Here is a 26,677-nt window from a genome sequence, read left to right as displayed (position 1 = left end):
TCATGTCAACATAGTTAATCTAGGTGAGTTTGTTTCTTGTTTAAAAGGTGAGAACTGACGTCACAGTCTAAACTCCACTGCCACAGTAAACCAGAAATGTCAACAGAAATGTGATATCATATGCAATAGTGTCATGGTTTGAAAAACCACTAAAAGATGCAAAAGATACTCCCTTTGTTACTGTTTATGTAAAGTGACATGTAAGAGAGGCTGCACTGAAAAAATATCAAATATATACATGATAGAAATTTTATTTGAGATATTACAAAATAGATCACTTAGGGAAAAAAGTTTCACAAATCAGTATTTATAAAAATTTTAAATTTTAAAGTAACTTTTTTCAAATCTTGCAAATATTGAGACACTTTAAGTTTGATCACTATCTTGTTAGTCTCACACACTTGAGTTTGCATATATACTTTCATCCACCTCATGCTGAGATAGGCTTCAACCTTCTCCCTAGAGGAGTTAGATAACCTATTTCACACTCCATCCCTGAGGGTCTGAGAGTATATGCTTGTATATCCCTCATAGAGAGCTCCTCGCATACTCCAACAACTAGGGTTACAATCATGCATATTGTATTTATCCATAATGACTGTTGCTCAGTTCTTGCTTTGCTGTCAGGAGTTTGCATGCTGGTTGAAGTAAAAGAATTTCCCATAGATGTGATGTGTGATATGATAGTAATGACAAAACTTTAACAAAATAACTAAAAATGTTAACTTTTAATGTTAGAGTGACATTACATTACTACTTGCTACGTGTTTTACATCGCTATCGTAATTGTGAATAATAACACCAAACGTGACATAATTCCAGTATGAATCCCTCCGACACACACACACACGTGCACACCAAATATCTTAGTGTGTTAGGCTTAGCTGTTGGTGTTACGTGTTTCACTGCTTGTTTTAGAAGCTGGGTATTCAGTCTTTCTCAAAGACATCACAAACCACAGGAAGATGAAGAAACCTGTGAGAGTCAAAGGAAAGAAAACGAGATGGAGAGTGTTAAGAGAGGAGAAGGGGGGAGATGGTCATGCAAATCATGCAAATGCCTCTGATGAATAACAAAACAGACAGGACAACGCTACATTCTAACTGTCTCAGCTTACTGTTTATCAGTGTACAAATAGTCAGGTAAAAATCCCGTGTAAACAAGCATGTGTTTTACTCTTTTGCACTATTTGTAGTGTGAAATGGCCAGTGGTGGAGGAAGTATTCAGATTCTTTACTTAGGAAAAGTACCAATACAGGAATGTAAAAATACTCCATTACAAATAAAAGCCCTGTATGAAAAATCCCACTTAAGTAGAAGTAAGTAATAAGTATTAGCAGCAAAATGTACACAATGTATTAAGGTAAAAGTACTTGTTTCATCCACCACTGAGAATGGCTTAAATGTAATTTTTCCTGACAACCTTATTGTGCAACAGAGACTGGTATCATCAACTGTTAATGTTATGCTTAAAAGTCCAGAGACTTTGGCCATTTATTATCTTAGCCAAGTTAAATTGTGCAAACACATGTGTAGTAATGCAAAGACTTGTTATGTGTGTCTATCAGTAGTGATGGAAGTAACACAAGCATGTACCACATCCTGAATCTTCTTGAATGTAACATGAATATACTCCCCTCATTTTTATACATAATGTATTCTACAGATTTGCCTCATATAACCCTTTCTGTCATGTTCACAGTAACATCACCACAGAATAGAGTTGAAGATGAGGAAGCGGGCTGTGCGGACCTTGCAGTGAGTTCAGGATGGAGAAGGCGTAGAGGCCAGGAGTGGTAAGGTCGCCGAATGAGAAAAAGATCAGACCCCAGGTGATGCCAAGCAGAACGGAGACTCCCAGCAGGGTGCAGATGTCTCGCTTGGCTCTGTCACGTTGAATCTGCCCAAACTTGCAAAATATAGTGCAGTACAACACATTAGCAGGTCATAGACAATCAGAAACACCAAAACTGCTTTTCATCACAGATCATTGCCCAGTGAACTTCACCAACGAGTCTAGAAAACTCCAGCTGTGTGGAAGCGCATTTATCTTTTCCAGTTTATTTAAAATGATAAATATAAATATTATGGCATCACTTTTTAGGGGGCTTTCCATGAGAGACAGTAGTTCACATATGCAGACTGTATGCACAACCATGATTTAAATGAGCACATATTAAAAGTATTAAAAGCACAGTTTAAAAGACATGAATGACATCCAGTGACCATGAAGGTGCATCAAAACAAAAACAGCAAAGTGCAAAGAGTGAGGATTGGCCCGTACCTCTTTGTGATGGCGAAGACTGACAACACGTCTGACTGTCACCACTAACATTATCAGGTTAAAGACAAACACCAAGCTGTACACCCCCACTGTAGTTACCATCTTCACTGTGGTATTGCCTATATAGCATCTACAAACAGAGGGAGTGGAGGAAGTCAAATATAAATTAAAAAGTTATATTTATAGTTATATTTATACAGCACATGCAAGACACTTATTGAAACACTCAGTTAATTATTAGCCTTATTTGCATGTGCTTGCAATTTTTGTTCCTTCTTTCTCTTACATTTTGGTGCTGTTGGGGTCAGAGAAGTCGAGAGGAACACGGCCATAAGCGTCTCTGTCTATGATGACCACCAGGGCCACAATGACTGCAGGAATACCTACAACACAACAATGAGGTAAGAATTGATCCTTTCATATGATCATTTATTTTATGGTCATTTTTGGAGGCTGTAGCTTGTGTTTTTAGATTATACTGAGATGCGTCTAATATTCTGTATATCCCATCCATATAAATTAGGGAGACTAAATATTTGACCACAGTGCTGCAGAAGTTACTACATACAAAGTAAAAAACCTTCTCTACATATTTGCTTTATTCAAATGATGTGACTTTACTCACCCCAGGCCACCAAGCTGAGTTTGAGCAGATATTTCTGTACGTAGATGTTGAAGACTCTGACTAAGAGAAGGTAGAGGTGGAAGCCCTCCACAGCCATCCAGCTGAAGGTGGCCAACAAGGAGTAGTGAAGGCAAAGTGCCATGTAAAGACAAAACCCACTGGAAGACAGTGCTGCCACTGTTTTACTGGGGAGGAAGTGCAGGTTGAGGAGGATCAGGGCAATGGCGAGGTTGATGTGGACCTTCATAGAGACATCTGAACGGGCCTTTCTGTCAGACAGAGGACAATTGGCCTGTGTTATTTGCTAAAAATGAGCAGATTTCATGGGTATGTCAAGGAAGTAAAGAAGGAAGGACAGAAGTATTCTATTGAAAATAAGGTCATACAGACTGGAGGTAGGATGGAGGGATGGATGAAAGAGAAAAAAAGGAGGGATAATATTCAAGAAGAAGAAATTGCATGAAATAATATTGTGATAAAAGTCATAAAGAAAGAAAGAAATTAAGCAATACCTGGATATAGAAAAAATAGTGGAAAAGAGTCAAACAAGGGAGGGATAAAGGACAAAGCTGAGATGGGTGCCATCCACCAGGAATGAATAAACAACCTTTTTGAGAAGAAGAGCACAACGGTGATGACGAGGGCAACGAGCGAAATGCTGCAACCAATTAGAGTGATGTAGCCCAGGGCCTTCTTGTCTGCAGGTGAGGTGGAAGCTGAAACCTGTGAAGGAAATACACAAGATTCTTCTCTTGATATACACATTTCTATAATCACATTTAGTGACTTATACTACTTATATTATACACTTCTTCTACTCAACTATATTTCAGGAAATACGGTACTCCAATACTGACAACTAAATGTAAAGGAATGTATGTATTGACAACTACTGATTAGGATTTACAAGAGACTTTTAAAATACAATTTTATTCATGCTCCCTAAAAGTACATGCCGAAGCTAAAATTGGCTCCACTTCCACTGGCTTTAACATTCAATTGCTTCTTACATATTAAGGATTGGTAATAATAATCCCATAATAGAATAAATAGAATAACAAAACACCTTTGTGCATCTGATTACTTCTACTTTTGATACTTTTACTTCAGTATTCCAGAATATTTTGCTGATAATATGTTTGTAATTTTAAGTTTTTTTTTTTAAATTTTGGATATTGGTACATTTACTTGAAATCAGTATGGCTTGTATTTATTTATTTTACATTTGTGTCATGTTTGGCAAGTCATGGCAGTCATAGGCTGTATACTGTAGTTATTTAGGAAAATAACCTGGAAACTATTTTCATAATTGCTTAGGCAGCAAAACTGCCCGGAATTCCCTAATTTCCAATTTGAGGATTTGGGGATGTTCTCTGTTGTATTTCGCTGTAAACTGAATATATTTGGGTTTTAAATTGTTGGTCAGAAAAAATGTCATGGGTATTTTGTAACTATTTTCTGGCATTTTTATTTTTTGACATTTATCAGTTAATTAAAAAAGTAATCGACAGATTAATTGATAATGAAATGAATTCTTAGTTGCAGCCCTACATGGATGGAAACATATAAAACAGTTTCAGATGCTTTCCTACTGTATGTGCAGTCTCAATAAGCTTCCAACTACTCTGCTGTGATTATCTCTCTATAGTTAAACTTCATATGATGAAAAAGGCCATTCCTACCAGGAGCACGGCAAAGTATGTGAGGTGGTTACAGGAGCAGGTGATGTGACTCTGACCACGTTCCCACAGTGTTCGGCAGCCAGAGTCGCTGTAGTCTGATAAGTCAGACAAAAAAACAGATGTACACGTTGATCCATTACACAAATGTTACTATCATATTTGAATTAACTTGCTTTGCAGAGACCACAAAACCACAAAAAATACAACATTATTTCCATAGATGTAATATTTAGTTACTCACCCTTTGTTGAAAAATTAAGGAACATACAAATGGGTTTTTCAGTCTCCTGTGATGCAGCAATATACCAAGTTTACATCAAGTTTATAGACATATTTTCATGATTTTAACTAACATGAACTGTGCGAAAGACACAAATTTATGTATGAGTTGATGATAACACAAGGTTACAGAAGGTAAGGTTATAGCAAATGATAAGTATAATGAAGTTTTAGTTACGTTTACACCCTTAGTAAGATTCATGGTGATGTTGACACGCTCGTGTAGTCCCGAAATATTCTTCTCCCGCACACTCAGGCCAACCAGTCTCCCGTCATACAGCTCACCCTTTTTGCCCTACAGTATAACACACATTCAATCCATTAGTTTGACAATTTATCCAAGACAATTATTAGGCAAAATGTTGTCATTACTTGAAGTATCTTGACTGTGATTAAGGAAAAAGCCATCCAGTGCTTCTCTTAGACTGCCAGATAGCACCAATCTTACAGGAGCTGTCCAATGCATGTTTTGGCATTTTATTAAATTGTTGTTGTAGTTTATCGACGTACTCATACTACAAATTAATTTGTCTCAGTAATCGACCATTTTGGTTTAAAATGGTCCCTGCTTGTAACTGTAATAATATGATACACCTAAAATGGTTCTTTGACAAAAATAAATAACACAATGTGCACAATGGTATTCACATTATACTAAAATGAATGGAAACCAATGGGTGCCTGTAAGTATGATTTGAAAATAGGCAGCAGTAATGTAAACATATACATTTTGACTCCTGTTTGTTATGATAACATTTTACTCACTAGCTTGATTGTGTGTGCAGTTTAACTCAAGAGATCAGGCAGCTTTCAAATAAATTGCTGTTTAACCCAATTATCAAAAACTTTTATATGAGCGTGAAAAAAAGTGGATGTCTATGAAATGAGGAATTTAAAATGTGTGAATTTAAAAAAATCTAAAGATTTTTTATGAATCCTAATTGGACCTAAATCATGCAGATGGGATACAGTACAAAATGAATATATATATATATACAGTCACTGGCCACTTAATTAGGAACACCTGTGCAATCTAATGCAATCCAATACAACAGCTCTGCTATAAATTCTACATTTAAGAAGCTTATACATCTTCAGATGTTGTTGACATTGTCAGGAAGGTGATAATTCTACTTTGTTTAGTGGTGGTGGTGAACTAGAGTGCATTATATTGAATTGTGTTCCTAATATTTTGCCTCCCTCATGTATGTTAATCGAGTGGACAAAATATTAGGAACACAATTCAATATAACGCACTCCAGTACACCACCACCACCCACCACCACTAAACAAAGTAGAATTATCACCTTTCTGACAATGTCAACAAAATCTCAAAATGTATAAACTTCGTAAATGTAGAATTTATATATATAGACTGTAGCCCCTCAGATTATTTTTTCTACTCTATTTTACATTTAAAAAAGTGTAGTCACTGACCCCCATTTTTTCAGGGCAGGTAATCATGCAGAACACAACCGTGTTGCGTGATTTAATGTCCAACTCACTCGGCAGCTGAACACTCACTGTGCTGTCGGTGACAGCCGTCTCTGTCAGTGCCTATATATCAGAGACACAGAGCCAAAAACAGGAAGTGAACGATTGCATGTAAATATTCGTCATAGAATGACGCAACTCTCACAGCTACATTTGCATCACACATCAACATTGGGTAAAGAATTTGAATTTGCAAACAAGGTTACAGTCAAAAGGTCTGGGTTCAAAGATTCAGCTTGCAGAAGTAGAAGCAGAAGTCACTGTTCTACAGCTGACACTTACCTCTGACAACCTCCCTGTGGAAGGGTCGCACATACAACTATTTAGTATGAAAAGTAATATGATGTAATTGTGTAGTAGTTGTGTAGTCCTGGTAATGATTAGTTATTGGTGTAAAAATAATGTTGGTGACTCTACATGAGAGCATTCAATACTTCAGATATACTCAACCACTCCAAAAAAATGTATATTTGAGGAAGATATCTTGTTCATATAGCATTGTCCTGCCAGCCTGCATTTCACAGTTCTCAGAGTATGTACACTGGAGGCTTCAAGTTTCCACATCACACTTGTGTTAGTTGTATACCCAACCATGATTCTAATCTAGTTGTGATGTCACCAAATCCTGCTTGTAGGTGCACATCTTAAAGTCAGATTTAAGGTCGGTACAAATTAACTTTTGCTCTTTAGTAGATGAATATGAAAACAGTATTTTACTGTCAAACTCTGCACATACATCATTCTGCACAGTGAAGCTCAAACATCTAAGTAAAGTAACAATGAGCAAAACAATTTTTTTTAAGGATGGAGGTTTTAAATATAGCCTTACCTTAGTCTCATTGGCATAAATATTTAGGCCGTTGAAGCTGTCTGTGGGTTTGTAGAGGACAGCTGCAAAACGACCGCTGGATATGGATTCAGTCTCATGCAACTCTGTTTTCTCTAAACACTTTTCAAACCATTCCATGGCACTTGTGGGAAAAGACAAGAAAGTATTAACATACATCTGTGTGCTGTCGTTTTCCTGATCATAAATCCTGTGCCACACAATGCCTTAACTTAAAATTTCATCAGATCATAAATATTGCAACAGATATAAAAGGTGTTTTATTGTATATAGCATCTTTAAAATGTTTACTCGATACTTCTGTTGAAGTTCCCTTCTTGGAAAATGTCTTCTACTTCTGTCATGTAAGACTTGATATCTTCAATACCTGTATAATAAATTAAAGATTTACTGATTTTTAAGATAGACACAAATAGCATAATTCCAAAAAAATGCACATTAATGTCCCTCACTTGGGCATTCAAAATTGCAGTCCTCACATATGCTAGAAAAATGCTCTTGATTATTTTCAAGGGTCTGAGACACCAAAGACAGGATCAGCCAGCAGAGGAACCACCACTTCATCCTGTTTAATGTCACCACACATACAGAGAATTCATTTAGAGCAAAAAAACATTTTTTTTATTGAATGGCAGAGAAATAGACATTTAATCTGATTAGACACTGGATCTTAAGTGATGAAGGTCAAACAGACTAAATCATTGTAAGCTAATAAAATATTCCAGCAGTAAGCGAGTCAGAGTGAGGGAGTTCTCTCTTTCCTTAATCATAAAGCACTGACATTTGGTAGTTTCTCCTCTATTGATATCATGCTGTTTCAGTGAGAAGTAATCCTAGTGTTGCTATTATAGTCTACATACATGTCCCTCGAGCACAGCCCTGTATTCTTTGTATTCAGAGCTTTTATCAACCATTCACTGCAGTGTTATGACAGAATTCTAAAACTGGGTGATTTTGTTCATGTTGATGTTGATGGTGCGACAGATTCTGTGACTTTGGGACTGCTTTAGCTTTCATATTCTACAGACTTCAATCAGCTTCTCAATGTTTCTATTAGTAGACTGAGCACATAGGCGATCCACAACTCTTGCGCTGATGCTGTTCTTTTTTGCATATTCTTCTGTGTGTCATTACTTTCTGATAGTAACCAGGAAAGGAAACAGACACCATTTTCTTAACTCTAACGCGGCAGATTACTTTATATCTATATTTCACAGGAATCCTGCGTTAATTTAAAAAAAAAAGTATTTGTTGTAATGTAGTTGTTGTTGATTTGCTCAACAGAGTAGCATATTCTCTTAAGTCTACTACATGTGCCCTTAACCTCATGCCATAGCAGCTTTCTCAAAAGATATAGGTTCACAATTTTTCAAGTCTGTCTTAAAACAACAGTCAGATGCTCATATGAAGACTGAAAGAGGTTTTCATCACTGTAATCATTCCTCCTGTTCATACTGGCTATTAAAAGATCCCCTTCAAATGCACTTTCAATGTTAGTGATGGGGGCCAAAATCCACAGGCCATGACCTCATGCCATAGTAGTCATTTTGTAAAAAGATGCATTTAAAAAGTTGATCTGAAGCTTATATGAGGCTCCAGCAGTCTGAGTTAGTCATATCAAGTGGATATCTGCCACATTTACAGTCTTTTTAGCATCAAATTACCTCTTTGTGTTTCCTCATTCAGTGTTTCCGTGTTGAGCTGTGATGGAAGTATAGTAACAAAAGGAGGGACTTTGGCACTAAAAAGACTGTAATGTCGAAAGATATCTACTAGATTTGACTCATTTGGATGGCTGAAGCTTCATATTTGCTTCAGATAAACCTTTAAATACATTTTTGTACAGAGGGAGGCTTGTGGATTTTGGCCCCCATCACTTACATTGTTGAGTGCATAAAGGGATCTTCTAATGGCCGGTATGAAGAGGAGGAATAATTATGGCAAGAAAAACCTATTGCAATGTTTATTTGGGCACTTTATTTTAAGAACGCGTCCGTTATGGCAGTCTTTGAGTGCTTGTCAGCAGAACTACAGTAGTGTACATTATCATCCTCTCTCTACAGTCTGCTTTGCTATGGCCACTTTTGAAGAAAAGCACTCCAAATGCCAGAAACATTAATGACTTTAATTTTTCCAGCTCCGTGGTTTTGAGCAAAATGCTTAAGAAACTGGTTCATCTTCAGCTGTCTGACTTTAGGGGCTCCAACACTACAGTATATCTCTATGTGATAATAATTCAATCTGGACTACATTGTTTCCTTTGGGGAATTATGTTCAGAAAGAGTAAACGTTCCGTGTAGTGTGAAGTTCAGTCCTGGGGCCCCATTCTTTTCTGCCTGTACATGCTGCCATTAGGTTCTAATATCCACAAATAATGAAATATGTTTCCACTACTGTGCAGACAGCACATAGCTCTATTCTGCTTCAACTGGTGACATCAGCCCTGTCAACAATTTTGTAAATTTAATTTCAGAAATTGGTGATTGAATAGCTTAAAGATCATCTCTGTGTTGTTTTTAATGTTCCTATTTTTGCATCTATCTTTGTATGTGTATTTTTGTCTTCTGTGAAGTACATTGTTTTGCATCTTTTTGTATAAAAGTTTTATTTATTACTCGTATTAAAATGTGTGTAAAATATTCAAGCCTTACACACTCACACAGAGAAACATTTATGAATCTCAAGACAACAGCAAGTATATTTACACAAGTCACGTCTGTAGACTTATTTAAATAAGCAATAGATACTTCACAGGTCTTATATCAGCATCAATATAGATAGCGAAACAAAGTGGCTCTGACCAGAATCAAAACGTAGCCTACCTCTGTATGTTTCTGAGTCCGTGTAGAAAGTCTGATTAGAGAGCACAGCTAATGTGACAGCAGTGAGGAAAGTTGTTGAAATTATAACCCTTTGCGGGAAGTTGAAAAAAAAAAAACAGACAAACATGTAAATTACATTGTGAGGTAAAAAGAGGAAGCAGAAACAGACAGAAAGCTAAAAATACCTTCTGTAACTCCTCTGTGCCACTGAACCTAAAGTAAACATGGACTCACATTAAATCATTGATAAAGACTGGCTGGATACTGCATATACATTCTTTATACATTAAGTCCTAAATTGTGGTTTTGTTTAGAAGTCAGGTTAACCTAAATTTCATGAGAGGTCATTGGTCCGTATATTATCTTTTAGCTGTATGTCACTTCTCCTACCTACAGAGGGCAGTAGCACATAAAAAATCAAGTAAAAGTAACTGTAAAATCATATTAATGGGCAAAAACTTGGATGGCATCTCCTCGTAGCGTGGTCAACAAATCTGCATTCCACATGATTATCTGGATCTGTATTGCAAGTCATATACTTCTTACTCCCATACTTTGTATCTCTCTATTGTGAAATTCAATAAAACAAATTCCCCCCAACATATCTTAATCAATCTCACACACATGTGCCATTAACTTGTTTTTATTTTTTAAGATAATTAAGAATAAAAATGAAATGCCTGAGTCAGCAGCCATTTGACTTGAACTTCTGTTTAATTCTAATACTCATATGTGTTTATGGGCTCACCTGTAGCTTGTGACACTGTACAGGAATTCCATGGCTGTGTGTGTATGTGTGTGTGCTACACATTATGCCTTATTCCATCAGGACGTTTACGAGCTAGGCGTGCAGGTGGATTATGTGCCAGGTGGTCAGCACGGGATAAAGACAAGACAAAGACAAAGCTTGATCCTTACTTTCTCTCTTTTAAACTTTATCATCATTATTTATCTATAATCTATTATTTCTACTTTTTAGCATCTTTCTTGCTATTTCTGCCATTGTTTTTATATATTATCTATATTTTCTTTACATAATGTAGGATTTAAATTCTCTTGTGACTGGGATGGTGTGTGGGGATTTATGAATGTGAGCATTATTATTTCCTCAGTTTACCAACTAAAGAATAAAAATGAAATACATCTTTTTTTTTTTAATCATTAGTCAGGATGGGGTCTGTTAGCGGGGGGATTTCCCTGTATTTGGTTGGTTGATGCCATGACAGTTGAGATGACAAGTGGTGATGGATGTTAGCCTCTGGGGTGATGAACTCTCATACACTGCTCACCTGGATACAAAGTGCCCACTGAAGCATAATGACTCACACACAGCAGGTGTTGTTACTCATTATGACAGAGTGGGAAAACCTGGCTCTGTTTTTTAAATGTAGCATTTTAAATTGTCAGCAAAGGTGGTTACTTACTAAACTATTGGGATGGGGATTTCCACGCTGTAAAAGTCCTACATTTAGCAAAATGATCTGATCTACTGCCGCTTTTTGCCTTGATCACACATAGAATTGCTTTAAAATGTTAAACCTTCTTGTGTTTTTATTTGTAGATCTAAGACACAAGCTGCGAGACGTGAGAATTTACAGCATGCACTGATGCACAAATATTTTGCAGAAGTGCTGTAGGGAGGTTTTACCAGCAACCTATTTGGATGATCGTTAGACAATAGCGCCACTTCCCTTGTAGTGACCTCAGGCTACAAAGATCAGTGAGCTGATAGGGATCTATAGACATGTCTCTAGGCAGTCTTCGTCACACAGAGACAGAAGAACTGAGAAGGATTATCTAAGGAAGTACGACCAATCTCTGCTGTCCGCGGTGACGACAGGTGCTTTCCCCTGACCTAGCCAAAAACAAACAAACAAAAAAAAAAATTACCTAATATGCAAAAAAATATGATGCACTTAATACACTTATTGCTTATACACATTGCGAAGAATGGAAGTGAACAGACTTACAATAGATGCAACTGGAAAGATAAGAGTGTAAGCAATGAATGAAACTTACAGTAATAAAAATCTTACACTGGGTTAATGAATAGTGAGTTTATGGTCACCTTATCTCACATAGTGTCTTATCAGTGCTTTCCAGTTATATTCAGATTATTTGCGCGCGCGCGCGTGTGTGTGTGTGCCTGCATGTGTGTGTGCGGTGTGTATGTGCATGTGTGTGTGGCGGAATGAAACTCACAGTAATTACAATCTCATTCTGGGTTAATGAATAGTGAGTTTATGGTCACCTTATCTCACATAGTGTCTTACCATTGCTTACCAGTTATATTCAGATTATTTGCGTGTGTGTGTGTGTGTGTGTGTGTGTGTGTGTGTGTGTGTGTGTGTGTGTGTGTGTGTGTGTGTGTGAGAGAGAGAGAGAGAGAGAGAGAGAGAGAGATGTAGTCTGTCACCTCTTTGTGATGGAGCTATAAAACACAGGGGGGGAGGGTCATGTTTGCTCCTTCTCCTCCCCTCCCCACTTCCACCTCCTGGCTCCGTCCTCATTGTAGTGGTCAGCTCCTTGTGTCAGAACACAGGGACGATGCCGGAAACTGTACCTTCAAAATAAAATGAAATTCATGTATATGTATTAGTAGCTTGCAGAGTTTTACTCTTTTAAGAGTTTTAGATGACTTTTTTAGAGACTTTGCCATTTTTAGGTTGATTGGATTGTCATTGCCGGTAGAACATATTACATACATTGTTTGGGCCTTTTATAAAGAGTACGGTCTTGACCTGCTCTATGTGAAAAGTGCCTTGAGATGACTTTTGTTGTGATTTGGCGCTATATAAATAAAAATTGATTGAACTGATTGATTGATTTTATGTGCTGTTAATATTTGTGAGGGACACAGAGAAACTGTTGTGAGGGAGAACATGTCACAGGTTTTGATTAGAGAAGAAAAGCAACTGTGTGTATTGGTTGAGTCATCAGCCGTGTTTTGATTGCAGTCAGGACGTATCAGAAAACTCACCTTTTATTTTGAGTGTGGACCGGAAAACATCTTTTACCGCATTGTGGTACTTGACGGTAGCATGTGTCCACGTTAGGCACCGAAACACCCGAACAGCCGATCACTGTCCGTCCTGCTCCGGTAGGGAGACAACGCACAGACACTGACTCAGGACAGGACCCATCGCAAGTAGCTAAGTGTCGGCTTCCGAGAAGATTTCCGCCGGGAAAAGGGAGAAACTGGATTTAAAGGGCTAAAAAAAAAAAAGAAAAACGTCAAATATAATTTTGACAAGAGAGGTCGCGATCTTTCAGCTACGACACTGCTTGAAGCGACTGCTGAAGGACTCGGTCAAGTGCGGTGAACTTTGTGCTTATGATTTGTTTGCAGTTTGTAACTTTCTCAGGGTAAATTTAACTGCACTTCATTGGGCATTATTATTCAGAGAGCCGATTATTAATCCACTGGATTTGAACATGTGAGCAGTAAATGCTTCACTAGTGGGTTTCTGCGGTAGATGCTTATAGTGGACACTGCTGAAAACGTTGTAAAGTGCAATTTCAAGGTGGCTAATTAAGGAGCGACTTTGAAGTTGATTAAATGAGACATTTTATCTCTGGTGGGTACAGACAACAGAGCACAGTACATAAAGATAGGTAGGTGAGACGGCCTGTCAACGGAGCAGAAAAACTACAAGGGGAAAGCTGTTTGGACCCACAGGCTCACATATGAGTGAGGACAACTCACCGACATTTATGGAGGGTCTGTTTGTAAAGGGGCTCTGGCTGTAAATCTGAAAATGGAGCTCTCTCTTCCAGGATGCAAGTTGTAGGCGCATTTAGCTAGTTTTATTACAGCTTTTCATTTGGTCTTTTACCTCGTAAAGCAGCAATAGCACGAGAGAAAACTCACAAAAAGACATATAACGTCGTATTACGCCGCGGACCATGATGGCCTCCTCCTCGCGGGACAGCTGCCTCTGGTTGCTCTGGAGACGGACCCTCCTCGCGCTGTGGCTGTGCGCGCTCGGGGCTCGTGGAGCGGAGGATGATAGCACTTTCAACGCAGAGGTAAAAACAAAAAAAACCAACATACACAAGATTGCTCCTTACTTACTGACAGAAACCAACTCAGAAGCAGCAGAGGGTAGAAGTGACTCTTAAATATCGAAGTAAATTAAACTTTATCTCTGCACTCTTCAGAAATGACTGAAAGACGTGGAGTTAGTTAGTTCACTGTGGAAGCAAACAGTACCACAGCCCTTGCTCGTGTCAGATAAACTCAAATAACCACATAACAGTGCTGTTCATATGCTATTCCTCTGGTGAGAAATATAATTCCTCATGGTTAAGTTTATAGCTGCTATGAGAATTTTTGTTGTGAATGGTAATTTTTGTGTTTGCCAATTTAATTAACCGACATGAAGGCATGACTGTACCTATGCAATAGCTTCAAACGTGACCCAGCCAATCAGAATTGAGGCAATCTGTCCGGTGTACAACACCTGCTTTATATTACTCATATCAATTACTTTATTTTGTTTGTTATATTTGGTTAGCAAAGTATGTTAACAGGCAGGTGTACAGTCTATAAAAACAAGATCTTTTGCACTGCAGGTGTATCTAAACATACAATGGTTCCAAAAATCTTCTCGTGACAATTCACAATGTATCATCCCCCTGTCACACCACCTCTTTCAGTAGGACATGTTTTAGGTAAGATGTTTTGTTCTTCTGGCCACCATCCATCACACCATCTCAAAGACCCTTCGTGGTCTCTGGACCCTTTTTAAATAATACCTGTGCTATAATCTAGGAACCCAGTCCCCCAAACGTAGGTAAATGGACAGACACACACAAAAGTAAAGCATTACACTAATACTCACTGATTTTAACTTCAGGAGCCATTGTTTAGATGAACTATTTGGAATCAAACTTGTTTATTTGAGTAATCATCACAATACAGACCAGAATCAACATGCCCAGTTGGGTGTTTCCTCTTGTCCAGTTATTCTTTGTCATGCTTAAAATGTTTTTTTTTCTCTGACCCCTTAACCGCCAAGGACACTCATACACATTTATTCTGTGTTTACTTAAGTGCGGAGACGCCAAAGTGTGCCAAAATGTCAAGAACCAGCCCCCTTTTGTTCTTGTTACACCAGTCCAGCTTCTATCCAGCACATTTGTTTGTTTTGTGGGACAATTAACGAGATAAGAGCGAACCTTATACCAATAAGCAGGTGATTAGTGGTAGAGCTGTTGATGCTGTTTTTGTGTGTTGTTTGACAGAGAGAGACACAGACAGACACAGACGTCCCGGTCATTAGAGGTGAGCTTGCATTACCAAAGTCAGTGACCGGGGGGGTCTGGTTGCCAGTCAGGTTACAACACATTCTGATGGGGTATTAACATAGTTGTAGTGTGTGTGTGTGTGTGTGTGTGTGTGTGAGTGTGTGTGCATGTGCCAATGTGTTTTACTGAGACAAGAGACAGAGGGTTTACACAATGCGTGGACTGATGAGCAATTCCTAAACACTTGTTGCCAAATGTGTGTCAGCTGAAAGAGTAACAATTGCATTTAGGCTTGGGCGGTATCTATTTTTTCATACCTTCCTGACATTTCACCAGGGTATACAGTATATGACGGTATTTGTGTTGAAAAAAACAAACAAACAAAAAAAAAACAAACCAAAAACGTAAAAGCTGAGCTGCTCATGAAAGAAGTCGTCGTAGCATGTATGACATTGTCTAGTGGTGATGCGTGGGTCAGAGATTTTTAATACCTGCACTCACCCGACATCAATCAACCGCCGGAACCCGACTCTCAGACCACCAACTGTGCAGAAAAGACGTTATGAACATGAGCGCTTAGGTAGAAGCACAAGATAAAACAATTAACACCGTCTCTTACTGTTCATCCGGTACCACAGCGGAGAAATGACTGAATAAATGTCAGGAACAAACTGACTGAAAGCCAGAAGATGAATATCAGCTCAAACAAAGAAAAGTCTTGCAAGTTTTATTCGGCACAAACATAACAAGACACAAATATCTCATATTTTGGCTAAAGTTTTCAGCAAAGTTATAAACTCCCAATCACTACTTCTGCAGTCTTCACTTCCTGCAGAGTCAACGAGCGGAAATACAGACAGCGTCACATTTAGTGTGTATACATGAATGCTCCACACAAGGATCTCTCCGAAAAAATATAGTGCTTCTGTGCACCTTGGACACAATGCTGTCCTACTTTATTGATGGTTACTGTTCAAGCAGAAGTAAATTTGGGCTGCACAACTGACTGGAGAAGAAAGGCTTGACAGCTTCCCTAACAGGATGTTCTGGTGAAAATCTAAGATGTTGTTGCAAAGAAATGAATGTCCATGATTTTCAAGAAATATTTTTTGTCTCCCTCTGTGTTTATTTTACTGGAGAGCTATTTACTTAATAACATCAACATATTACAAAGCGTTTTCACAGGCGCAAGGGACTGTCCTCTTGAAAACCTGTCATTTTAAAGTGCATGAGTGTTTCATTATAACAAGTAGACGATCATTAAAAGTGAAATGATTGAAACAGTGTGATAGTTGTAGGACTGCTTTTATTTAGAAGCTGCATCAGTTTTCACTGAGGTGACCAGGTGAGAATGGGTAAAATTCAGGACAGGGGAGTTGGGATGGGTGGGCGTGGTCATGTGACCATAGTGGGTGTGGTCTACAGTACATTACTGTCAGGGGTGGATTCACAAAAGGATTGCGCAGCTATTGTGGCTGCTAAACCTGCACAAATTAGACAAAAATAAACCGTGTAATTCACAAAGCTCCTGCAAAGGGTGAAGTGCACCACAAACTACGCTGCCAAGCAAATAGCATCTCGGTGCTCTTTTGCTATTTGCACGTTTGGTGCGAATAGCAAATGAGCCTCATTGCAAAAACTGTCCAATTCACAGAGACCAGCGCTAAAAGCCACACACAGTTAGAGTAAAATTATTAGCATCTTCAGAGGGTTGGTGGTAACTGAAGCAATCTCTCTCTCTATCTCTCTCTCTCTCTCTTCAAATCTTCAACCTTGTGCGGCTTGAATGACATTGAATTTATATTGAATGATATCAAGGGGGGAATCTTCAGTCAGATATTGGGGGGGGGGTCAAGTAGGTATGGGATGGTAGGCTTAGCTTAGGCTACGTAAAAATAAAAATGTCCTGACAGCACTGATGGAGCTCAGGATTCATCCATAAAGGCTACTTTATTACAAACAATCCCACTGTATAAACCTGGAATCTGTGTGTAACAGCTGATCTGTGTGGATGTGTAGCACAACACAGAACATTAATGACCGTCAGATCCTGACAGATCCGGTGTTAATGATGTTACCGCTGCTGTGCTGCGTGCGTAAATGCACACAGCCTCTTTCTCAGTTTGGAGACGCACTTATCGTTTCAGCTACTGTGTGATGCTGCAGCCAGCTGTGACACACAGCCAGCTGTGGGCAACAAACAGAACATCAGTACTGATGTTTCCTCGAAATCCTTGATACATTCACTGATACCTGAACAACATTATTGTAAGATTATTGTAAGATTCAGACATTAATTTAACACTCTTCAGACCTGCCTGAGTCACATTCATAGCTGTATTTTGACATTTGCCATTTCAGTAGATAATGTTAGAGATGTGAAATACTAGAGAACTAACAGAAGCAAAATACATGAAAGTTGGTTTGTGATTGTGGACAGCTGTGTGTGTGTGTGCGCATATCTCTGCTAATTAAATACATGCAATTTGAGGTTTTGTGGCTCTCTGCAGTTTTCATTATGGACCAATCTGTGTGCTGAAATATGGAGAAAAGTCTGAAACACTGTAAACTGCTCCACTCACTCAAACAGATGCAAAACAAGGGCAAATTGCACTCAGCTGCAAACTTTATGGGAATGTCGCTGCAAATGATGTGCAATTCATGGTGCTGCAGCGGCCACAATCCATTTGTGAATCGTGTTAATGAACAATAAAACTTATGAAAATCAAAACTCGACGCTGAAATGTATCATTTTTGTTCATGGAGTCAACTGTCTGTCATTAAGAAAAAGAAACACAGTGACTGTGTTGTCTGGAACAGTGTGTAAATAGTGACATAAAATCCATTTTGTTTTATTCATTTCATCAGTGCGGTGCCTATCACATCTGTCTGCATGATGCACATCTCAGATCACTCCTTCTCTGTGCCTGCCTGCTGCTACGCTAAGCAAAACTTGGGTTAAGTCTAATATTGGTGACAAACATCCCGAATTTTTCAGGACGTCTGGTCACTTATTTTTCATTACATGCTTATGAGTATATGCACTTAGGCCTATAAATTTTAATGTCAGTGGTCAGGATGCTTGTTCCATGCTGATGTTGTTGCGTTGCCTTGGAGGAAATTATAACGAGCACCTGTCTGCCTGTAGCTCTCCATCTGACTAGTTCATATGATTTTAATGTGAACTGGCAGGACAGACAGGAAGTGTATGCATTGTTAGCTTATGTTAAAATATCTCATATCCGTTAGATTAAAATGAGACTCTAAGTGTTACTTGATGACTAGTCATGCTGCCTGATTGTCGATGGGCCCACTGATCTGTCTTAACTTACAACTAAACTTAACGACAGGGGAATGAAACGCTGCTTTTATGAAGTCACAGTCGGTCATATCTGTGTGGATGATGACGTTTTTCAAAAAGCACATTGCACAGTCTGAACAGGGATTGAAGAAACATTCATGTGTGAGCAGAAAATAGCACATAAAGTCTATTTCTTGAAGGTGGAGGACAGGCAGAGGAGGACAGAGTGAGTCTTGATCAACAAAATCAACATATCAAAGGACCATGCATCTGTTAAACAAATCCATAAAGTGTTGGAACTACATTAAATACATCTACTGTAGAGTTTGACTTGGCTGAGACAACTCTGAGACTTCAACTCCTACTCTGTCTGGACAAAAATGATGAGGTGGGAGGTTAGAAGAATGAGGGGAAAGAGAGGGATTATCTACGTGTGTGTGTGTGTGTGTGTATGTGACAAGAATCTGAGAGATTTAGATTGAAAAAGAGAAATGTCACAGCAACCACCAGAAGAAAAAAATATGATGGAGTTATATATGAGAGATGGAAAGAAAAGACAAAGATGGCGAGAGAAAGTTGACGGGGACGGTAGCGGCCAGCCTCAGCTGTGCAGCATGTGATGGCTGAATGTGACAGCTGTTCTCTAACTGGGACACACACACACACACACTGTACACACAGGCATGCTGGGCCTGGGACTCGGAGGCATCTTAGGAAATACAATGGACCCTCTTGTCTAGAGAGAGGGAGCTGTGAGAGCTTGTGAGAAAAAAACTTGCGAATATGAGCAAAAGAGGATGAGAGAGCGCAGAAAGACACACGGACACGATAAGAGACAGGTTGTGCGGGGACAAAGTAAAGAGTCCGCAACAGCTACTTGTGGCTAAAGCGGAGTAAAAGTGGTGAGGGGTGGGATAATAAGTGGCTTATTGCAGCACATAACTAGACAACTTCCTCAATCCATATCCTCTTTGTATCCATGTAATCTGCAACGTGCCGTCTCTTCACATTCCAGCCGCTTCCCCCCTTGCTCCCCTGTGATTGGCTATCATGTGTGTGGATTATTGTCTCACATGCAAAAAAAAAAAAAAAAAAAAAAAGAGATACTTCTAATCTTTTTGACTCTAACTGCACCGTATACGTTATAAAATGTTCAAATTGAAGAAATTAAATTCTTCCCTTCCTCCTCTCTGTCCGTCTCTCTTGCTCTCTCGCTCCTCCATTTACTCATCCATCCTCTTGGTAGGACTTTAGGGGGGCGGCGGGGGGGGTAAGAGATGGCAGCAGACCAAGCCTCGGAATAAAAGCTCTGTTAGTATCTTGGCTGACATTGTGGTGGAGACACACACACACACACACACACACTCACACTCCTGGCAGGTTTTACAACTCCTTGTATATTGCTGGGTCTGGTTTTGGCAGGTAAGCTCAAGGACTCTCTGAAAGACCATTTAATAGAAGAGGTCTAGCGTACACTAACACACACACACACACACACACACACACACAAACAAGCCTTCCCCTATTCCTCCTGTTGTCTAAGACTTATTTTGTATTCAGCCCAGCTGATGAGGGAAGGTGAGCGGCCAGACTGAAGCACTTTACCATTTTAGAGGATGGGGGGTGAGGGGTGGCAGGGGTTCATATGCCTCCATAGATCTTCCAAACAGCACTGCAGCTCTGTCCTTGTACCCAACTACAGCCTGCTGTAAATACTTGCCGGGATGGGACAGAGAAAGAGTTTGTAAGATACACACACCCATAGACCACACAAAGATACAAACATCAACAGACAGGAAGGCATTTCCCTTTTTCATAAAGTCCCATCACCGCAGCAACAGCTAGTGAGGAAATGGCTGGAATGTGAGGAGATGTATGTTGGAGATTGCACCTAATAATAGCTTTTTTTTTATTATTATTATTGAAATTCAGATATGAATTGTAATTGTAGATACCCACAGCGTCAGTGTTGTGGTTAGATGACCATTAGTAGCATTTCTTTGTTTTTTTTATCTCCAGACAGTATGAAATATGAGCAACATTAGCCGACATGAGAGGAAAATCAATACTGCCCATCACTAATCAGTTCTTGAAAGATTTGTTGTCTCTTGTGAACATGTTTTTTTGTCATTTAAGGAAATTGATTTTCTTCAACCCATCGAGTGGAAACTAACTTATTATGATTTGCATTTCAGTTTTTGACAGAACACAGTTGAATGCAGAGGCGGTCGTTCTAAGGAAATCACATCGATGCTTTTAAAACTCCTCAGTAAAGCAGCAGTTACGGTATTGTGTAACAGTGAAGCCAATGTAAGCTGAAGTCACTTGAAAGAGATGAAAGGAGTGTTTTGTGAACACTGCCATCTGTTCCTCAACTGTGTTTTTGTGTGTGTGTGTGTGTGTGTGTGTGTGTGTGTGCGTGTGCGTGCAACAGAGAGAGAGAATAGGACAAAGTTAAGATAGTTTCAGGAAGTGCATATTTGTGCTTGAGTGTGTGTGTGTATTTGATTGTGTGTCAACGTGTTTGAAGCCTCCTTATCTAAAGGCAGAGGTGGGTCAGGGTCATGTCCAGTTCAGCCTTCACTCTGCCTCTTCCTGCTCCTACACACACACACACACACACACATACACACACACAGAGAGATACAGATACACACAAAACTGCTACAGCCAGTGCAACCACTGCCAGAAACAGAAGATAAGAAAGAGAAAGGAAATAATGAAAGAAAACAGCATTGAGTGGTATTCTTCTTTTTGCAGTTCTATACAAAATAAAATAAAAGGTGTAAATAACAATAGAAATGATAGAAAAAATAGAAAAAAAGTGCTGGAACAAAAGACCTATAAACCTCACCTCTTACTGTAGCAGCTTTTCTGTACAAATGTGTTTGGGGGTAGTGACACAGAGGTGAAACAGGTTTTAAAGGTTTGAGCTCCTCAGGCCAGGTGCTCCACAGCCTGCAGGCTCCAAAACGTCTGCTTTTCATCCTTGACCTCCTGACGGCCAGTGGATAGACGATAAAGACACGAGGCCTCAGGTGCGACTCACTGCACTGCACCTTTGACGTGCATGTACTTTCACTCTGAATCATTCTGCATAAATATCACTATATTTAAAAAAATATATTTTTATGAATATGTAACATGTAACAAACATATTTTGGCTAATGAGCGTATAGAACAGCTTGATTTTTTCCTGCAGCGTTCTACTGCTCTCAACGCATTTTTAGGATATAAACTTTTAACCTTCAGGGGAAAAGAGCAGAGGCACTAATTCACACAACAAAGGCCATACATTTAATGGGTGACAGTAGTCATCTACTAAATGATGAGGTGCCATCAGGATCTGTCAGACTCAGCTCAGCGATAGACAGTGATTGATCGATCAGGCATTGTGCGTTCGCTTCATAATTAATCACAGCAGCTCTGTCAGGATTGGTCTAATGGTGGAAGAAGGACACACAGGCAGAATATAGTTTTTTTGTGAGTCAGGAAGTGTGGGGAAGCAAAGAGTTCACCGAGTTAAAGTTACTTTAAAGTTTGATATCACCAACTGTTCTTTTATTTTAATGTCTGTTGCTCGGTGCTGATAATATTTTGATAATTGATTCATTGTTTTGAGTCATTTTTTAAGAAAAAAAAGTCAGAGAAGCTGGAATTCTCTGATCCCAGCCTCTTAAATGTGAATATTCTCTGGTTTCTTCAGTCCTCTATGACAGTAAACTGAATATCTTTGTGTTGTGGACTGTTGGTCAGAACATTTGAAGACATCATCATCTCAGTTTTACAGACCAAACAACTAATAGATTAATTGAGAAAATAATCAGCAGATTAAACGATGATGATCGCCAGTTCCCGCCCTTATATCAACTCCTCTCATCAGAGGAGGTCCACATATCTGACCTTTTTGTTACATGCAGTCATTTTACAGTTCTGTAGCAAGTGCAGGACGCCTAGGCAGGAGTGTCAACAGAGTAAATCACGGCTTTGCAATTTGTTTTCATTGGGCTGTGGGGACATTGTGGGGGCGGGTTACCGGCTACACTTAACCAATTTTGTGGGCAGCACATACAGATATGTGACTACAGCTCTTAGTGTAATATACAGTGTTTCATATTTATAGGATGTACGTTTGAGGGAGAGAAAAGACAGAGAGAGCTGGGTTTGTTTTCATGGTTTTAAAAGGAGTGGTTGAGTAAATACAGAGCTTTATCAGAAGTATTTTACATTGTGAAAGATGGGCGTAAACTGCTGCACACACACAGACGCTGACATTCTTATATGCGCACACACACACACACACACACACACACACACACACACACACACTTTTTACATTCCCTGCACCACCATAGGGAGTGTATCCATGCGTAGGCATATCCAGTATCTCAGACAACCCACTATGTAAGCGTGCCTGTGTGTGTGCGCGCGTGTGTGCATGTGATATTAGGTTTCTATATAACAGGTGGGATAGACTTTGCGTCATCTGTGATTGGGTCAAGTATCACGTTTTCTCCCTCAAGTCTGTCATTAACCTCCACCCCCACCAGCCCTCCCTGTTACACACTCCCACAGATACAGTCAGATACAGCTGGCCTGACAGTGTACTGATCTCCTCCCTTTCACTGTATGTACAAAACATTACATGCAACCCAAAGCAGCGGTAGTATACATTTCCTCTAATAGAAATTTAATGTGTCTGTATTTATAATAATTAATTTTAAGCATGAGAATTCATCCAGTGCAAAAACGTCATGTTTAACCCCTTTGAGAGACTGCCAACCTGTCTGGTGTGTGTCCTGTCCCAACTTTGATGAGCTGGTAGAGAAAATGGGTTGATGTCTGGACCTGCAACATGTGCCTGTATTCTGCAAAATAAAATAACACAAAAAAAACCCACAAAACAAATGATTATCTTATAATATAGTTTCTTTCTTTTCTTGAAAACAAAGCATTTCTGTAAAACAGCAGATGCAACATTCCTCTTCTTCAAGATCAAATAATAAATATGAGTGTCTCTGTCATGTCAGTTTATTGGCTTCAGTTCATTGTTATCTGATGTACACAGCACAAATTGCCTGTATGCTCATAAAATATCTGTTTCTGTCATAATTTGCTTCTTGATTATATCAAAATGTTCTCGTTTGCCGGCTTTGATTAAAGGCTTTTATCGTAAATTTTCATTTCGTACTTCAATTAACCTAATGAGCTTTGTTTTCCTACTGTACACTTACTATACTCCTTCATTTCACATTGTACAAACATATGCTACTTGTTCTTCATTCATCTTCCTTTATGTTTTTCCTCCTATGTGTGTCCAGTCATGGCTGAGGATGTACGGTTACCTGCCCCAGGCCAACAGACAGATGTCAACCATGCGATCAGCTCAGATCCTGTCCAATGCCGTCAGTGACATGCAGCGGTTCTACGGCCTGGAGGTCACTGGACAGATGGACTCACAAACCATCACGTGAGCAAGATTTAAGTTTGACATTTCTATACGTTTAGACTTACACCTCAGAGAAAGGATGAGGATTAATTCAACTGCCATTGAGCAAGGCATGTTGCTCCTGTGAAGATGCTCAGTGGCCTGGCTGCACTAGGCGGCTCATGGGTATTCTTTAAGTTAAAGAACAAAAAAAAGTACACAACAACATCAAGAGGAGAAAGTACTAGTTTTTATCGTCATGCTTTCCTTCATCTCTTCTCGTGGGTATTCCTTCCTTGCAACACGCACTCATCCCACTTCCTCTTTCAATTCCTGCAGAGCCATGAGGAGACCCCGCTGCGGTGTGCCTGACAAGTTTGGAGGCCAGATCAAAACCAACGTGCGGCGGAAACGCTACGCCCTAACCGGACATAAATGGAACAAAGGCCACCTCACGTACAGGTGATAAAAAGGAAATCGAGTGTGCCACGAATGGACTGAGTGTTATTTTGTTGTTTGTGGCTACTTTAAAACATCATGTTGTGACCTGAATTAATTCTCAATACTCATATTATGTGCAAAACTTGATATACATGAAAACGTGTCAATTTGGCTCAACCCAAAACAATTTTGGAACTAAGATATAACTGCTGTTATCTTCCAAAGACTTTGAATTGCTGACACATTTTATAACTATTGTTCTTTTTGTTCCCATAGTATCCAGAACTACACGCCTAAGATTGGAGAGTATAATTCATATGAGGCCATCCGGCGGGCCTTTAAAGTCTGGGAGAGTGTCACCCCATTGACCTTTGATGAAATCCCCTACCAGGAGATCAAATATGGACGCCGCAAGGAGCCTGACATCATGATCTTCTTTGCCTCGGGTTTTCATGGAGACAGCTCTCCTTTTGATGGGGAGGGGGGGTTCCTAGCCCATGCCTACTTCCCTGGACCTGGAATGGGTGGAGACACACACTTTGACTCAGATGAACCGTGGACCATAGGAAACCAGAATTTACAAGGTAGGAAGGGGATTGTTGTTGCTGGTATAATTTGGAATGTGTACTTCATTGTGTGTTTTAGAGACAAAGAGGTAAATTTTATGAGAGGCAACTAAATGCCATTTAGAAACATAACGAAAAGGGGAACAGAAACAGGGAACAGGGAAGAAAGCTATGTTGCGAGCACAATAATCTAAAGCTAACACCTTCCTAAGAGAGGGTTTTTTAGATCTTTTTAAACAAGTTCAGAGTCTATTGTGGCTTCAGATGGGTGGATGTTTTGCAGCACAAGTTGAGTTGGTGTGTCTGTGTTTATGTGTGTGCAGCCACACAGACGGCTCAGATGTCGAGAGGGAGTCCGCTTCTCGTTTTTCAGGTGGAAATGGAGCTTTGAGTCTATATAAAGTCCTTGATTGTTTCTGTGAATGTTCAGCTGATGAGCAGTTGGCAGCACTGAAGTTATGTCATGTTGTTGAGGTTTTAATTGATCTATATAACAGATTGCAAACAGCTGTCCCCATCGCTTTAGTACACACCTAACCAGAGTTGGCATGGCTCCACCACTCCACTTACCTCTGTAAAAGTTCAAAGTCGACACTTTGTGACATCACACAGTTTTTACCCCAACTGCTTCTCCTTATGGTTCTAAAATGTACTCACCATTACGCAGCTAAGACCTTGTACTGACACACTAATCTATGGACTCTGTGATCAGTGTACTTACACCATGGTGCATACATGCTGCACTGGACACACACACACACACAAGCATACACACATTTGAGGGCTTCCTTCTAATTAAAACCCTGAGCCCAATTACAGCTTTTAACCCCAATCTCTAGCACTAAACTAACAATGTGCAGAAGACAGGATTAAGAAGAGATCTTCTTTTTTAAGACTCTTCATAGTTCCTCTTCTCGCTGTGCACCAATCCACCCCACTGACCAGAGGGCTTTTTTATGACAATGGGCTTTCCTGCCCTGTTATCTACATACACACAGCAGACACAGACAGCTGAGCTTTGTGTGTGTGTGTGTGTGTGTGTGTGTGTGTGTGTGTCTGTATCTGTGTGATCAGCTGTGTGTGGGATGTGCTGCAGGACAGATCACAGGGACAGTGGAATGCCACAGTAAGTGGGAGTGTGTTCCACTCGGGGAGATCTGTAGACTGGTCCCTTTGTTGCACCACGCTACTTACACTGCTTAAAAGCAAAGTGCAACCAAATTACAATCTTGTCTGGCTTTAGTTAGACACATGTCTAACTAGTCTAACTTTTCACAGATGTAGCCTTCATTTAAGTCCTGCATTTTTGCTGCTCTTAGTTGTACAGTTGCTTAAATGCTCTGCGCTGTTGGGAAAATTTGGAATTTGTCTTCTTTTAAGGCAAGTAACCCTATGGAGACTGATCCAGCAGCTGGTGGAGGGAAAGCACAGAATATGCTAAAGAATGCCTTTTTTAATTATATAAATGAAATAAGGAAAAGTCCATTATAGATTTTTAATGAAATGTTTACGGTCCTGTTTATTGCGGAATAGTTCTTACAGAACTACCATTGTTCATTTACTTGTAGCCTGAATGAACAGGCAGTAATTTTCATTATTGACACATCTGTCTATTATTTTTCCAATTAAAAGATTAATCATTTTTCCTATAAAATGCC

At 39.4% G+C, this 26,677-nt stretch overlaps 2 protein-coding genes and 1 long non-coding RNA gene across 5 annotated transcripts in view; 1 reads left to right on the top strand and 2 right to left on the bottom strand.

Annotated features, from left to right (window-relative positions):
* Positions 1-709: 709 nt before the first annotated feature.
* LOC122990364 (adhesion G-protein coupled receptor G5-like) lies at positions 710-10,454 on the bottom strand. Of its 2 annotated transcripts, none has more exons than XM_044363736.1 (14): positions 10,034-10,454; positions 7,664-7,776; positions 7,503-7,578; positions 7,194-7,335; positions 6,308-6,427; positions 5,049-5,165; positions 4,833-4,878; positions 4,592-4,686; positions 3,517-3,632; positions 2,910-3,178; positions 2,571-2,667; positions 2,285-2,414; positions 1,753-1,909; positions 710-975 (listed from the first exon to the last, which is right to left on the bottom strand). In XM_044363736.1, exons 2-14 carry the CDS (start codon positions 7,773-7,775, stop codon positions 881-883), a joined length of 1,572 nt encoding a protein of 523 aa, XP_044219671.1. In that variant the 5' UTR covers position 7,776; positions 10,034-10,454; the 3' UTR covers positions 710-880. The 2 variants fall into 2 exon arrangements, with proteins under 2 accessions (XP_044219671.1, XP_044219742.1); XM_044363807.1 differs by having other exon boundaries at positions 6,395-6,427.
* An 11-nt stretch (positions 10,455-10,465) lies between these two features.
* On the bottom strand, positions 10,466-13,101 carry LOC122990502. Its single transcript, XR_006405398.1, has 3 exons — positions 13,014-13,101; positions 12,450-12,596; positions 10,466-11,888 (listed from the first exon to the last, which is right to left on the bottom strand). It is a non-coding gene; the product is annotated as an uncharacterized LOC122990502 (long non-coding RNA).
* Positions 13,074-26,677, top strand: part of mmp15b (matrix metallopeptidase 15b) — a 34,890-nt gene continuing 21,286 nt past the window's right edge. For both annotated transcript variants that reach the window (XR_006405318.1, XM_044363593.1), the window contains exons 1-4: positions 13,074-14,062; positions 23,906-24,054; positions 24,352-24,474; positions 24,730-25,037. Coding sequence is in view for 1 of the 2 variants with exons in the window: in XM_044363593.1 (XP_044219528.1) it covers positions 13,940-14,062; positions 23,906-24,054; positions 24,352-24,474; positions 24,730-25,037 (703 nt within the window). In the remaining variant the exon portion in view is untranslated. The remainder of the gene's footprint in view (positions 14,063-23,905; positions 24,055-24,351; positions 24,475-24,729; positions 25,038-26,677) is intronic.

This window comes from Thunnus albacares, chromosome 1 (genome assembly GCF_914725855.1).
Source record: "Thunnus albacares chromosome 1, fThuAlb1.1, whole genome shotgun sequence".
Classification (NCBI taxonomy): Eukaryota; Metazoa; Chordata; class Actinopteri; order Scombriformes; family Scombridae; genus Thunnus; species Thunnus albacares.
This window is presented reverse-complemented; position numbering and strand designations above follow the sequence as displayed.

Coding starts and splice junctions, on each gene's coding strand:
- LOC122990364 (XM_044363736.1), bottom strand. CDS start 7,775: ATGAAGTGGTGGTTCCTCTGCTGGCTGATCCTGTCTTTGGTGTCTCAG. Junction 7,336..7,502: donor AACTTCAACAGAAGTATCGA/GTAAACATTTTA, acceptor TTTTCCCACAAG/TGCCATGGAATGGTTTGAAA. Junction 3,179..3,516: donor GTGCTCTTCTTCTCAAAAAG/GTTGTTTATTCA, acceptor TCTGTCTGACAG/AAAGGCCCGTTCAGATGTCT.